The sequence below is a fragment of the Sinocyclocheilus grahami genome, unplaced genomic scaffold (assembly GCF_001515645.1).
Source record: "Sinocyclocheilus grahami isolate Dianchi unplaced genomic scaffold, SAMN03320097.WGS_v1.1 scaffold248.1, whole genome shotgun sequence".
Classification (NCBI taxonomy): Eukaryota; Metazoa; Chordata; class Actinopteri; order Cypriniformes; family Cyprinidae; genus Sinocyclocheilus; species Sinocyclocheilus grahami.
Genome location: NW_015505427.1, coordinates 780,539 through 796,203, shown reverse-complemented (window position 1 = coordinate 796,203; position 15,665 = coordinate 780,539). Strand labels below are relative to the sequence as shown.

The 15,665-nt window shown below is 37.4% G+C and overlaps 1 protein-coding gene across 1 annotated transcript in view; it reads left to right on the top strand.

Annotated features, from left to right (window-relative positions):
• Positions 1-5,952: 5,952 nt before the first annotated feature.
• Positions 5,953-15,665, top strand: part of eya3 (EYA transcriptional coactivator and phosphatase 3) — a 24,364-nt gene continuing 14,651 nt past the window's right edge. Inside the window, exons 1-3 of the mRNA XM_016289505.1 lie at positions 5,953-6,085; positions 12,382-12,496; positions 12,816-12,865. Coding sequence (XP_016144991.1) covers positions 12,437-12,496; positions 12,816-12,865 — 110 coding nt within the window. The 5' untranslated portion in view covers positions 5,953-6,085; positions 12,382-12,436. The remainder of the gene's footprint in view (positions 6,086-12,381; positions 12,497-12,815; positions 12,866-15,665) is intronic.

Below are 15,665 nucleotides of genomic sequence, written 5' to 3'. Positions count from 1 at the left end.
TTGGTTGTGCATGTTTTTATTCCACACTTTTTCCTTCCACTCAATTTACTGTTAACATGCTTTGATACAGCACTCTGTGAACAGCCAGCTTCTTTGGCAATGAATGTTTGAGGCTTACCCTCCTTGTGAAGGGTGTCAATGATTGTCTTCTGGACAACTGTCAGATCAGCAGTCTTCCCCATGATTGTGTAGCCTAGTGAACCAAACTGAGAGACCATTTTGAAGGTTCAGGAAACCTTCACCATATTCTAATTTGTTGAGATAGTGAATTGGTGGATTTTTGTTAAATGTGAGCCAAAATCATCACAATTAAAATAACCAAAGACTTAAACTACTTCAGTCTGTGTGCATTGAACTTATTTAATACACGAGTTTCACAATTTGAGTTGAATTACTGAAATAAATGAACTTTTCCACAACATTCTAATTTATTGAGATGCACCTGTATAGCAACATTTTTGGTTCTGAAAAAAAAAAGTAATAAATAAAATAATATATATTTTACTCTCTCCTTTTTCAGTTTTCCAATATTCATCTGGTTCTGAGTTATGAGCTGAAATGTATTGACTGTGCAGTGGAACCAGATAAGCACTATCCAGTTTTCCTCTGCAATAGATGGTATTCCACTGAAGATCTTCTCCATCGCTTTTGTTATTTGAAACCTGAATTTCCCTCCATGGTTCCTCTTAACTGTTATCGGAAAGATAGGATGTTTGGTTAATACAAAGCACGTAACTCTTAAGCTGTTTGATATTACGCCACCTGATCATGTAAACAGACTCTGGCAAGGCTCCAGTAACCCACCATATATTGCTCCACTGGCAGGGCAGTTTTAAACCTCTCAGAAAGTACTCGAGCTCTTTGTGTAAGATGAAGGGATGACAAGGGCATTACGCATATGTAGACTGGATTTACAGATAGAACAGGTTATGCATTCCAGAAGAAGTCTAGGCTAATGGGACTGAACATGCAAATCACACACAACTATTATAGGTAACTAAAACTAGAATCAAAATCAAAAAGTAAAATAAACATTAAAAAACATATTTTATTTCTGCTAGTTGCCAAAGCAACATTTCTCATTTTAATTTAAATGAGAAATGTACTAAAACTAAAACTGAAATAAAAAATAATCAACTATAGACATATTCAAACAAGATTAATTAAACTTTAACTAAACGAAATTAAAAAGAAAATGGAAAATATAAATAAAAACAAATTCAAAAATCAGTGACATAAAATAACACTAAAGGAACAGTGCAGTGTCAATACCATTTCATTTTTCTCTTCACTTTTTTATTTTACTGTGGCTACTTTATAATTAACTTTCAGAAATAATGTTCAAAAATTGTACCTTTAGAGGTACAAAAGCTTGCGGGGCAGTAACCTTAAAAGTACACCTTTGTTCCTTCTTTACCCCTAAAGGGTGCAAGAGTACACTACTTCATTAAGGGTACCTATCATGTACTAATATCATGTGCTGCTACTAACAACTCCGTTAAAACACAGTTAGGTTTCTTAAGTAATAACCTAAACAGTCATGCAAAAAATCTTGGGAGTCCATTTTGATCCTCTCCTCCAATTCTGACAAGCATGTAAATGCAGTTGTAAAGAGTAGCTTTTTTCATCTCAGATCAGTGGCAAAAGTGAAGCACTTTCTTTCTAGAAAAGAAACTAGTACTAATTTCCTCTCGATTGGATTACTGTAACTCTTTGTACATTGGCTTACCTCAATCGACACTGTCTCGGTTACAGACGGTTCAAAATGCAGCAGCCAGATTCTTAACAGGAACTAAGAAAAGGGATCATATCTCCCCTGTCCTTGCCTCATTGCACTGGCTCCCTATAAAATTTAGAGTTGACTTTAAGATCCTTCTATTTGCATATATAGGCATTGCATAATTCTGGCCCGGGTTATATTTGTGAACTTATTAGGCCTTATACGGCCTCTAGGTCATTAAGATCGTGTGATCAGTTACTTTTAACTGTCCCCCGTTCTTGTTGTAAAACAAAAGGTGACCGAGCTTTCTCAGTGGTTGCCCCAAAGCTGTGGAACAGTCCACCTTTGACCATCAGAGCTTCTCCATCACTGGATGCTTTTAAATCCAGCTTAAAGACTTATTTTTACTCTCTAGCATTTGAGTGATGCTGTACACTCTTAAAAATAAAGGTGCTTCACGATGCCATAGAAGAACCTTTTTGTCTAAATGGTTCCATAAAGAACCTTTAACATCTGAAGAACCTTTCTGTTTCACAAAAGCTTCTTTGTGGCGAAATAAGGTTCTTCAGATTACAAAAACGTAAGAAAGAGATGGTTCTTTAAAGAACCTTTGACTGAATGGTTCTTTGTGGAACCAAAAATGGTTCTTCTATGGCATCGCTTGAAGAACCTTTTGAAGCACCTTTATTTTTAAGAGTGTATGTGTACTTTAAATAGTTGAATTGGTGTTAAATGTTGTTTTATGTATTTACATTTTAATTGTTTTTGATACTTGTTTTATTTTCCTTTGTCTTTTTCTTTTTCTCTCTCTTTTAAATTTAGATTTATGTTTTATTGTGAAGCACTTTGGATCAACTACGGTTGTGTTCAACTTAAATTTGCCTTGCCTTGCCTAATATGCACCCTTTAATGATAAAGAAGGTCCAAATGTGTACTTTCAAGGGTACTGACCCACAAGCTTTTGTACCCCTAAAAGTACAATATTTGCGCCTTTTTTTTCTTTTTTTACTTTTTGATGCCATAAAACCTCAAATATGATGATCCATTTGTGAGGACCTCTTTCCTAAAATATATGTTCACGTAAAAGGACACACAAATACTTCTAAAATATTATTCAGAATTTGTATAATTAAAATATGGTGTGGACACAACACCTTAGTTTTTACAGTTGGCTAACCTGGCAAATTCTGTACTAAAGGACAGGGTGGCATCATGGCGCTCTTATATAACTTACAGGGTCAGTGGACCACATTTGGAGAACAGGCCGAAAAATAAATGATGTGGTTTAGAGAGTATCGCTTTACGTAAGCCGTCTCACACCCTTGACCTGGTCGGATGGTGGCTTGTTCAGAGACGAGGATCTGGTAAAACACAGGCTTTAACAGATTAATAATGTGCATCATTATCGGAAACGCCAGGCACTGAGTAATAGGGTGGATATTTTAGCACATCTGTTCAGCACAGGAATGTCTTCCACTAACAGAGACCTTAATCGCAGGTAAGTGGTCCTCCAGCCCTGTTTTCACTGCATGCTTTTCATTTCTCATTTTTCACTGCTTCACGTTCTTCCTCATCATTACTGATTAGAGGTTAATCTGCCACACTATGCTGAGATTACGAGCCAGCTGTGTAGTCATTTTCCAATTTTTAACCGCACATGAATGGACGCGCTTCCGCTCCTCGCGTCGCCCTCTACCGGCGGAACGGAGACTCGCGGGATCCCGTGCCATCGCATCTGGCGAGTCTCCTCGGTACTCGGCTGATGTCAGAGCCTCGCCTCGCCTCGCCTCCACAACCACGTGCTCCGTATAAAGCCGGCAGTCCAGGGCTGGCGGGGGAAGACAGACAGTAGCGCTGGCAGCATCAGAGATCCGTCAAGCCGTTTGCTGCTGGGAGATCAGCGCTTTGCAATAAGACACAGGCTTAACCGAAGGAATACATTCCTCCTGTGGATTTATATACTTGTAATAACAGTGATGGCAGTTACTCAGGCTGAATGCGACTTGACATACTGCAGGATGAGGGGCATCGTGTCCGTTCTTACCGGTACGTCTCAACAGATTTGAGTTATTCTGGTGTCTAATAGATTTCGTTTGCATATGTTTTTTTTTGTTTGTTTGTTTGTTTGTTTTTTTGGTTGGGGGTATGCAATATGTCAAATATGTGAAAAGGAAAAAACTAATGAAATCTATGCTTTTTAGGGGTGTAAAAGACGTTTTTTGTGTGTGCTGTACAGTCAATTTTTAGACATAATGTTACAATTATTATTATTAGCTAATTGCATTTAATATACAAGTAAACTATAATACAATTGCAGTTAACATGCAATTAAGTATTCTAAAAACATTACATTAAGTTCACATTTAAGTATATTCTTTTATTTTTATATAAAGTTCTCTTTTTTTCTTTTTCAACAGTACTTGGCTCCCGAGGTGCTTCAGAAACAGGCATATGATCATGCAGTGGACTGGTGGTGCCTGGGATCAGTGCTCTTTGAGATGCTGTATGGACTGGTGAGGAAGACCTATCAAGTCTTTTGCCTGAAATACTAACTAGATCAACTGTAGCAAAGAATATATTTTGCAAACATACTTATTCCTCACCTTAGTTTTGATGTTTAATTTGCAATGCGTTGATTTTGCTTATTGTTCACACAGGGATCTGCACCAGCATCTTCGCAAACCTTCATAGAACAAGTAATTTGGAAAATGGATGGATGAGAGGAATCTTTTGTACTGTATATACATAAAACAACTATCTAGTTGGAGATGTTGAAGAGGGTAGTGGGTTGCTGCTCATTAAGACCCAAGTTTGAGTCTTATTTATGTTTTTTTAAAATTCTTAATTTTTTATTTTATTTATCAAAAATAGATGTTTTATTTATTTGATCAAAAATACAGCAAAAACAGTAATATTGTGAAATATTATTACAACTTCAAATAACAATTTTATATATATATATTAAAATGCAATTTATTCCTGTGCTGCAACTGAATTTTCAGCACTCCAGTTTTTAGTGTCACATAATCCTTCAGAAAACATGCTAATATGCTGATTACTGTTGGCTAGATATTGTTCCTTCTTGTCTTTTAATTCAGGTTTTGAATGTTGTCTCTGTCAACAGTGAATATGAGTTTAATAGATTATATTTTTATATGTATCATATTTTGTTATATTTTAAGATATATAATATAGATCTCAAAATTGGCAAAATTCCTATAGCTAAAATACTGGAGAAGTTTGTTTATAATGAGCTTTCTAAATTTTAAAGTAAGATTTTTGACAAATTTTAATCAGGTTTTAGATCAAAACACAGCACAGAAACGGATCGTTTCAAAGTGGCTAATGATTTGTTGATGTTGGTAGATTAAGGGAACTGTGCTATTTTAGTGCTGTTTGATCTCAGTTTTTTGACATGGTGGACCATGAGATTCTTCTTGCCCACTTAAATCAGAGGGAGAAGCTTGCATTAAAGTGATTCTTTCTTATTTAAAGGAGCTTTATCTTCGTTGCCCCGTCTCCTTTGGGGTTCCTCAGGGTTCTATATTTGGCCCTGTTTTCTTTATGTATGCTTCCATTGGGATTAATTTGTCAATGTTGCATATTATTGCTGTGCGGATGACAGCTGTATCAACCTTTAAAGTGTAAAAATAACTCCAAACTAATGTCTCTGCTAGGTTGTTTGGACGACATTAAGAGATGGATGGCTCTTATATCCTTCAGTTTAATGATTCAAAATCTGAAGTGGTGGTATTTGGCCCAACAATTAATTAACCATCTTAGTCCTCTAGCCACTAATTTAAATATTCAGGAGGAAACTAAGGGCTATTACTAAAATACTATTATTATGATTATTTATGTTTTTTTCTTTTTTTTAAGATATAGAAAGTGTTATTCATGCTTTGTTTCGTATAGACTGGATTATTGTAATAGCTATAATTGGGGCAAACAAATTGCATTCATGTTTACAGTTAGTGCGAAATGCAGCGTCACATTTAATTAATTTAATCGTTCTTTCTTTTTTTTTTTAGGAATACAAATCTTACTGACCACAAACAAAAAGTGGGGGTTACTAAAGTCAGTTTATCATAGTATGATATATTGACGATGGCCTCAGTAGTCATCTCTTATGTCTGCAATAACTACAACGTTTTAGCGGGAAAAAAATCCATGTTAATATATATATATATATTTTTTGCAAGGGGTAAACTGATTTGAAGGAACGTCTAGATTCTGCGCATGCGCGTTGCGAATTGTGGCGACTTCCTGCCAAATAGTTGTCCCTAACAACACACAGCACCTCACCGAGGGAATTTCAGTTCAAGGAAACATAAAGTTTCCTCGGAAGTAGCACTTGGTGACATGGTAAGAGTTTCTTTCCCATCTGTGTGGCGTCCACTGTGCATTTGAGCGCTATGATGAACGGTTTAGTGTGTAATGGTAAGGTCAGTGAGCCGTGAGCTAAATAACACACGTTGGCTAACTGGTCAAACTGTGCTAAACGAGTAACGTTACATTAACAAAGCTACCACTGGAAAACGGCTTAAGTTGTGTCCACTTATAGTATGTACGTCAGCAGTGAAATGCATGTTTCCAAAGATGAACACAGTTAATGTGTGTGGTATCTTGGACATCTTCGGTGAACTAGCCACAGTTTTGAAGAGAAACGCTGGATGTGTCTCAAACCCCACCGAGCCTCCTACCTGGGCTGTACTTTTCGGTGTCATGGGAGCAAGACTTTGTTTATATAGCGTCTGAAATAGAGTCTGAAAGCAATGTTGGATCCTCAACTTCATTGGTCACCCGTCCTTGAGTCACTGCTGTTCAGTGTTTTAAATTTACATTGCTTCAGCCTCTGCCATTGAGAGTCTCCAGCTAAGTTATTGTGTTTTGTTTGATAGGCTAATTCTGTACTGACTGTACACTTTCATGCAAACACATCCACCAACTCCTAGTTGAGCTGAGCTGACCTGTCCTATATATATTTATATCTGACTTAGATTTGATAAATCTTTTATGTATGTGTATGTGTACCTAAACATAAATGATTTCTGAAGGAACATGTGACACTGAAGACTGGAGTAATGATGCTTAAAATTCAGCTTTGATCACAGGAATAAATGACACACACACACACAGATATGTGACGTGTGTGTGTGTGTGTGTGTATATATATATATTAGGCTTGCCTCGATTGACAGTGATACCGTTGTTAAGCCGCAACACCGGTTACGTCACCGACCCCCACCGTCGTTTAGATTTTTTTATAGTAATACAAATCATTTAGTTCAGTAAAAGAACAGACACTACAATTAAAAACTGAATGTGGCTGCTCAATGCAGTTGAACGACAGTTGCATCACAGATCAGATTTATTTCTCCAGTGAGGAGAGTGAGTCGAGCTGACGGACAAGAAGAGTGAGGTGAGACAGACAAGACGAGTGGGGTGAGACGGACGAGACGAGTGGGGTGAGACGGACGAGACGAGTGGGGTGAGACGGACAAGACGAGTGGGGTGAGACGGAGTTTGACGTTGTATTTTGGGAAGTGGGAAGTCGTGGCCTAATGGTTAGAGAGTCGGACTCATAACCCAAAGGTTGTGGGTTCGAGTCTCGTACCGGCAGGGATTGTAGGTGGGGGGAGTGAATGTACAGCACTCTCTCTCACCTGCAATACCACGACTGAGGTGCCCTTGAGCAAGGCACCGAACCCCAACTGCTCCCCGGGCGCCGCAGCATAAATGGCTGCCCACTGCTCCGGGTGTGTGTTCACGGTTTGTGTGTGTTCACTGCTGTGTGTGTGCACTTTGGATGGGTAAATGCAGAGCACTAATTCCGAGTATGGGTCACCATACTTGGCCACACGTCACTTCACATTCTTCACATTCTTTTGTTGTTGCATTCAAGCAATTGACGCCTAACTGCTGCTCATTCTAAGTGAAAGTAAAATGCCACTTAAGCTATTTGAAAGCGAGAAAAAGAGCGAAAATTCAAACGAACTAAAAACGAACAATTGCTTTACTCCGAATTGTCGCTATTTGAAAGTGAAAGTAAAATGCGCTGGCTGCTTTAAAGCTATTTAAAAGCGAAGGAAAGCGAGGAAAAGAGGGAATGCCCCTGCCCCCACAGTGATACCGGTATTACTGGTGTTGTCACACGTCGATTAACCGGTGGGAAAATTTCCTCACTGTCACAACCCTAATATATATACAGGTGCATCTAAAAAATTTCACTAATTTCAAAAAGTGAAACTTTCATATATTCTACATTCATTACATGTAAAGTAAAACATTTAAAACATTTTTTTTTGTTTGTTTTAATTTTGATGATTAGAGCTTACAGCTCATGAAAGTCAGAAATCCAGTCAAATCCAATCAAAATATTAGAATATTTCCTAAGATCAATCAAAAAATGGATGTGCAAAACAGAAAAGTTCAAGTTCTTCAAAGTATGTTCATTTATGCACTCATTACTTGGTCGGGGCTCCTTTAGCACAAATGACAGCATCAGTGAGTGTGGCATAAAAGCGATCAGCCTGTGGCTCTGCTGAGGCACTATTGAGCCTTCAGCTCGTCTGTATTGTTGGATCGACTGTTTCTCATCTTTCTCTTGAAAATATCCCATAGATTCCATATGGGGTTCAGGTCAGGCATGTTGGCTGGCCAATCAAGCGCAGTTATATTATGGTCAGCAAACCACTTGGAAGTAGTTTTGGGACTGGGCAGGTGCTAAGTCCTGCTGGAAAAGGAAATCAGCATCTCCATAAAGCTTGTCAGCAGATGAAAGCATAAAGTGCTCCAAAATCTCCTGGTAGATGGCTGTGTTGACTGTGGACTTCAGAAAGCACAATGGGCCAACACCAGCAGACGTCACGGCACCCCAAATCATCACTAACTTCAGAAACTTCACACTGGACTTCAAGCAGCTTGGATTCTGTGCCTCTACAGTCTTCCGCTAGACTCCAGACCTTGATTTTCAAATGAAATGCAAAATTTACTTTTATCTGAAAAGAGGACCTCTGAGCAACAGTCCAGTTCTTTTTCTCCTTAGCCCAGGTAAGATGCTTCTGACGTTGTTTCTGTTTCAGTAGTGGCTTGGTAGCCCTTTTCTGGAAGACGTCTGAGCGTGGTGACTCTTGATGCACTGACTCCAGCTTCAGTCCACTCCTTGTGAATCTCTCTCAAGTGTTTGAATCGGCTTTGCTTGACAGTATTCTCAAGCTTGCAGTCATCTTTGTTGCTTGTGCACCTTTTCCTATCCAATTTCTTCCTTCGTGTCAACTATGCATTTAATATGCTTTGATACAGCACTCAGTGAACAGCCACCCCTTTCAGTAATGACCTTCTGTGACTTACCCTCTTTGTGGAGGGTGTCAGTGATTGTCTTCTGGACCATTGCCAAGTCAGCAGTCTTCCCAATTATTGTGGTTTCAAAGAATAAGAGATATCTGGAATTTATACTGTAGGGATGGTCATTTAATGAAACTCAAATGTAAATATTCTAATATTTTGAGGTACTGGATTTTTGACTTTCATGAGCTGTAAGCTCTTATCAAAAAAAAAACTTTTGAAATGTTTTACTTTACATGTAATGAATCTAGAATATATGAAAGTTTCACTTTTTGAAATAAGTTACAAAAAATAATAAAAAGACTGAAAGAACCTTTCAGTCAACAGATCTTTGACTTATCAACCCTCTACATTGCGAGTAAATCACTCGCATATGCGACAATCTTCACTCTGGGCGACTAAATGATTAAATGAATATTAGCTAATGGCTAATAAATTCTTAGATTTTACTCGCCAGTGTAGCACAGATATATTTTTGCTCACCGAACACACTGACTGAGCGACTCTCCGTCGCTTTGGTGAGAGCAGAGAGAGAGCGTGATAGTCTTACATGGGTCAAAGACGTTAAGATATCCGCATCAAAAGAAATTTACTAAAGTGATTTTATATCCATAGAAAGCACGTTAAATGTAAGTAAAGTGTCTACTTTTAAGGTTTCAAATAAGTTTTTGGAGAATAAAATGTCAAAATTTGGTTGAAATAATGTTACATTGTCATTCAGTGTAACAATATGTATGTAAAAATTCAAACAACATGCTTATTCTGACTTGTGCATATTAAAATATATAAAAAATCCTGTCATTCATTCAGCATTTATCATGGCCATACGCGCAATGCTCAGGTGAAATGCTATAGTAATACTATAAATCTGCGAAATCATCTGATATCACGCATAAGGCGCCATGATTTCTGCAATGAATGAATGGCGGATGGTGCGGCGCACTTTTTTGTTTACTACACACATACTAAAGCGCGGATGACGCTCGCGGTGCTTTCAGGTTCTGCCGTCTCACTATATGATGATATGAACACGAATGTCATCTCCAGCTGCTCTGAGAGTCACTTCATTAGCATTTACTGTTTCATTACAAAACTACCGTCATATCACATACACAGCAACTGCAAGTTCTTCACAGCAACCCATCAAAATAAAAGTTTAGTTTAACGTTCTACTGTCAGAATATATTACTATTTAGAGGTCTTAAGACTCAATTCTACTACTGCTAATAAATAATTAATAAATCTTTATTTTTAAAGGAATAATCACATCTGTTTTCTTTTTCATTTTAACCGTAAACCTTAACCACTTTGTTTGCCAAAAAATAAAAGGGTTTTATTTTCATTTGATTAGGATAAAGTAAATTAATGTTTTATGCCTTCATCTGATTACCAGAAAAATTAAGAACATTTTATAGGGCCCTATTATTGTTTAAAAAAGGACCCTATACAAAAAAAAGAATAGGTTTAAAAAACAGGCATGTGGTTCTTAATTTCTTTTTATTAATTCATCATTTGTAAATGATGTTTACTGTTAATTTTTTAGAAATATCAATAGCATTTGTATTAAAACTATATTCACTGAATGTAATCAAAAATATCGAGAATCGAATCGAGAGCTTGCGTATCGAAAGCTGAAAGCGTATCGAAAGCTGTTGGATCGCGCCGGTGCCTCACGCGTACACTATATATGCCACTGCATTCATTGGAAACTGAACAGCCGTTCACCGTGCCGTTCGGCATGAGCACCAGTCCACTGTTGCATATTTTTGCTCATTATTATATTTTTCAGTCTGAAGGTATTTTTCAGGTGAACTTTTGAAAATGTGTTTTTTAAAACTATACCACTATTGTCTGTGTGTAAAGTGCAAAAATGCGAATTTGTGAAAACGGTGATGTCACGCAAATGTATTACGTGTTCGCGTAGTGTTTTTTCACAAAGTGACATTGCCAACTACTGGCCTGGCATGAATAATACAGCATTTTAAGTAATTTTTGCGGATCCTTGTGAACAGGGATCGTTTTGACAGCGTTGTTATCTGTACGTGAAAAACGAAAAGGAAAAAATTAGCACATTGTTTTTGTGAAAACCTTAACGCAGTGGGTGTTTTTTTTAGACTTTTCATGAAATTAACAGAATTTTAAAATGTATAAAGTTTTCCTCCATTTGCACAAATATAACAGCGTTAATTAAAAATGTAATCTAGAAAAACAAATAAAAATGTAATGAATTGAAATGCATACTTTTGAACCTTGAACCCAAATTATTTCAATTTGCCAGCTCTTTTTTTGCAACCAAAGTGTAAATTAGAGATGCTCTCGTACTCAAAATTGGTGAGACCGAGAAATCACATCAATATTCAAAATGTGGCTCTGCTCTATTTCATTCCTATCTGTAGAGGATTAAAGACAATATTTTGAGAAATGTCTCAGTCAGTGGTCTCCAATGTTCTTTTGTAAGAGTGAAAAAAAAAGAAAATAATATTTAGTCATAAGCAGGTTTGGAGCGACAAGATGGTAAATAAATGATGACAGAATTGACATCTTTGAGTGAACTATCCTTTCAAAGATGGTCTATGTAGGTTGACTGAAATGAGATGTTTTAATCTTTGGTTACTTGTCTTTTTTTATCACATTTTCCATCCACATTAAAGTTGTTTTTCATACCCTGATCACGTTCCTGAGATATCAAGCTGGGCGTTGCATAAGCATCGCTCGGCTACACGTGATTTACTAAACATTGTAATCTCACGTTTATGTGAATGAAGCGTCTGCAAAATTGTCTCAAGTGTAAGCGAGCGTCTGACCCGTTTTCTCTCTTTCCTGCTTCATATTCCAATTATATAAATGCAGTTTAAAGAAGGCACGGGGTGAATAAAATTAGGTTAGATCTTATCCTCGCCCACCCTTTGGATGTGACAGCTTGCACAGAAACACCTAATGCCTTTGATATAATCAGGAAAGAATACAAGCTTCCTTGTTTTCACCAAATGTAGGTTAGTATACATGTAAGGAGACGCGGCCATATAATCCAGGCATGTGTGCTCTAAAGTGGGAGGGTTCGGGGGAAACATCTGGTGCTTTTGTGGGGGAGCCTCACGTGCCTCACCTGCCGGGCTGAGCTTGCCTGCTACCAGGGTGACTGTGGGATTAGAACCCGCAAGACCCAGTTTTCCCTTGACTTTCCCATAATGCTCAGCTCCTCGAACGCACATGCACACACCTGACAAGGATCAGCCCCAGCGAGGTGGAAAGGCAGGGGCTGGAGGAGCATATATAAAGATGTCTCACCGTGTTGACTTGTGTCTTTCACGCAGGGCCTTAGCCAAAGCAGAAGCAGCAGATACTGACGGCGCAGATTTACCAGGGCGGATGGTGAAGACGTCCTCTCCCACAGCCATGGACGAGTCACAAGAGGTGCCCGAGCTACCTGTGAGTACAGTGCACTTACTGACCAGTCAGGAATGAAGAAATGCTCATGTGTTGCTGACAAAAAGAATGAAATTCTTATTTTTTTGACATTGTGATATTATGTTAAAAAAGGAAAAGTGTATGAAACTGGACACTTTCTTTTCATAATGTAAATCACTTTTTAATCATTTTGATTACTTTTATAACTTGTCACTCTGAACAATGCTGCTGTCACTGCTTGAGATGTTACGCATTATGTTAAATGGTATCAGCAACTGTTAATCATTCAACACCGCGAGAGACATAACTCTTTTTTTTTTCTGTTGTTTTGATTGAATAGACAAAGAAAGCTCGACATGATCCAGAAATGAGTCAAGAGGGTAATTCACGGTAGGTCCATCAAGGTGCATTTTATATTTTCATATATAGCTAGCTTGCATATAGGCTATAGCTTAATAGTTCAGGATTGGGCTGCTAGTATAAAGGGTGAAGATGCCATTATAAGTAGTACAGATCAAGGAACTGGATATAAGATTGTAATCTTGCTTTATTGCCGTTGTGCCCTTGAGGAAGGTGAAAAAATAAGGGGAAAGAGAAAGAACAAAGAGTGTCTTGTCAGAGTGAAGTATGATTTCCTTTTGGACAATTGCCAGTCTTCAATCACACTTTATTATATTTTAGCAGAATGTCGGGAGGTTAAAAAAAAAGGCATTAGAAGGGCTGCAATCACTGCGTCTTTCAGCCACTCATGCAGAAGATCAAAGAAATTTTGAAGATGACCATTTTCAAACGTCATCTTAAAGGCTTATTTTAAGAGCTGGGTTGAAAATATTGAATTCCAGGTTTTATTCAATCTTAATTTTAACAAACCAATATCAATTCTTAAATCCCAAGATCAGTCTTGTAGTGTTTTTTGTCATTATTATATTTTTTGTTTTATTTAATAAAACTAAAATAAACCATTTTTGTTAATGTGCCTCCCATCCAATTGTTACTTTTGATATAAAATCGTTTTCATAAAATCTGCCTTATGAGTAGGGCTGCAACAAACGATTATTTTGATAATCGATGAACCTAACGATTATTAGAATGGTTAATCGACTAATCATTGATTATTTCGCTGATTAATCAGTAGACATTTATTGATTATTCAGCTTTTGCAATTAGTTAAAATATTGAGTTATACATATTCTAACAAATAAATTAAGGTATTCACTTTTGAAAGTCATATTATGTAATTACGGTTATACAATTAATTTATACAAATAAATATATTTGGCACACAAAATGAGATGGTAGAGAAACTCTCTTATTCACCATTTAATTGGCTATAAGAAAATAGCTGAATAACACATCATTCTGCCTAAAATATCTTTTGTTTTAAGTCATACGGATAAGAAACAAAATAAAGGTTAAGTGATAAGACGTTTTATTTTTTGGATAAACTAATATTCACAACATAATCTCTCTTAAAATACCTTATAGGGTTATGATAATCAAAACAGTCCTGAGCTAGATCAAGCTTTGATCTCTGCAAACTAAACTATAACTTTAATGAAATGTTTTTTTCCCCCACTGATAACATTTTTTTATAATTTGCTAGCTCCACACTGGAGAGCTGCTTTATAACAGAAAATCAAGTTGTAATTCTAACTGAAAGCAACACTGACTCTGGTTTTTCATGTTTAATAATACTGTAAAGCTATTAAATTTAAGGCTATCTGTTGCATAAAGTACTATATAAATAAACGTGACGTGACTGGACTTTACTGGAGTACTGAACTGCAGAGCTCGTGCAAACATCCACATCGCTGTAATCAGATGCATTTTAAACTGCTGCTTTCTCACTGCTGTCAGTTTTTGATGTGTTTATTTTGTTATTGAGAGGAAAGCGCACAGTATGTATATTTACATATTCATCCAAACGCTGCTCAGCAGCCTCAGGTTCGGCTGCGTTTGCTCTGAAGCACTGTCTTCTCTTGATTTGCATCAGGAGAGCTGAATTACAGTCTTGCGCCACACTGATCAAAACGCGTTATTGCAGGCTCTTACATTAGGTCATATGAGATCAAAGGACTACTCGACAACTAAAATATTTGTTGACAATTTTTTTGTCGTCGATAATGTCGACTAATTGTTTCAGCCCTACTTATGGGCAATTTAAATTTACAATCCACTAGTTGAGAGAAAAATGTACATGTATCACCAGAATAAATATTGAATTGAGATCTGAATTGAATCAAGAACTAGTGAATCAGAACCTGTTTTATATTTCCGATGTGTTGGTCTAGGGCTGCACGATAAATCAAAATGTAATCGAGGTCGCAATTCGACAGAAGCTGCGATTGTCATGCGTATCTTTCAGTGAAGCATGGTTCTGTGATCAGCAGTAAATCTCCATCCAAAGGCCAGAGGGCGCTCTCACGCTGAAACTCCAAATACGCCTCACAGAAGAAATCAGGAAATGCCTATAGCGGTAGCTGGATAAACAGAAGACTCAACTGCTTTCATTGATTCAACGTGACTAATAAACACACGACTACAGCAATATACGGTTTATCTGAGTTCTTATTATTATAATTTAAGTTATTATAATATTATATTTCAAGTTTTCCTTTCTCTTTGGAGTATTACAAGCTGATTGTGCATAGATAAGATCCCTGAAGTTGCAAAGACTAAAGTCTCAATACCAAAGAGATATTCTTTATCAAAATTAAGACTCTGCCACGCCCCCCTAAAATGGCTCGTTCTAACACGCCCCCACATATCTACCTCACTATGTGGAAATATTTGCATAATGCCGCCCAAATGTGCACGCAAAGAAAGAAGGTGTGGTTTCAGTAACCGCAGTTAGTGTTGAAGCAGCATGTCAGGGAGACACTGTGTGTTTCTAGACGAAAGCAAAAGCACTTTATTTGGCCTTCCAGAAGTAGATGCATTTAGGAATCTTTAAGATGACTTACAACAGAACAACAATGCATTTTATGGACGACCGTTTCGTGAACCTAGGAGAGGAGGTAAATCTGACTTTGCTATGACAATCTGGCGTGCGAGATCAAGAGACAGAGAGAGCGAGCGGTGTGTGTGTGTGTGTGTGTGTTTCCAGAAAGATGAAGCTGGTGATTATGGTAAGGGGCGTTACATTTCCGACGAGTGCTTGCGGTGTTCGGCCAATCACAATGCACTGGGT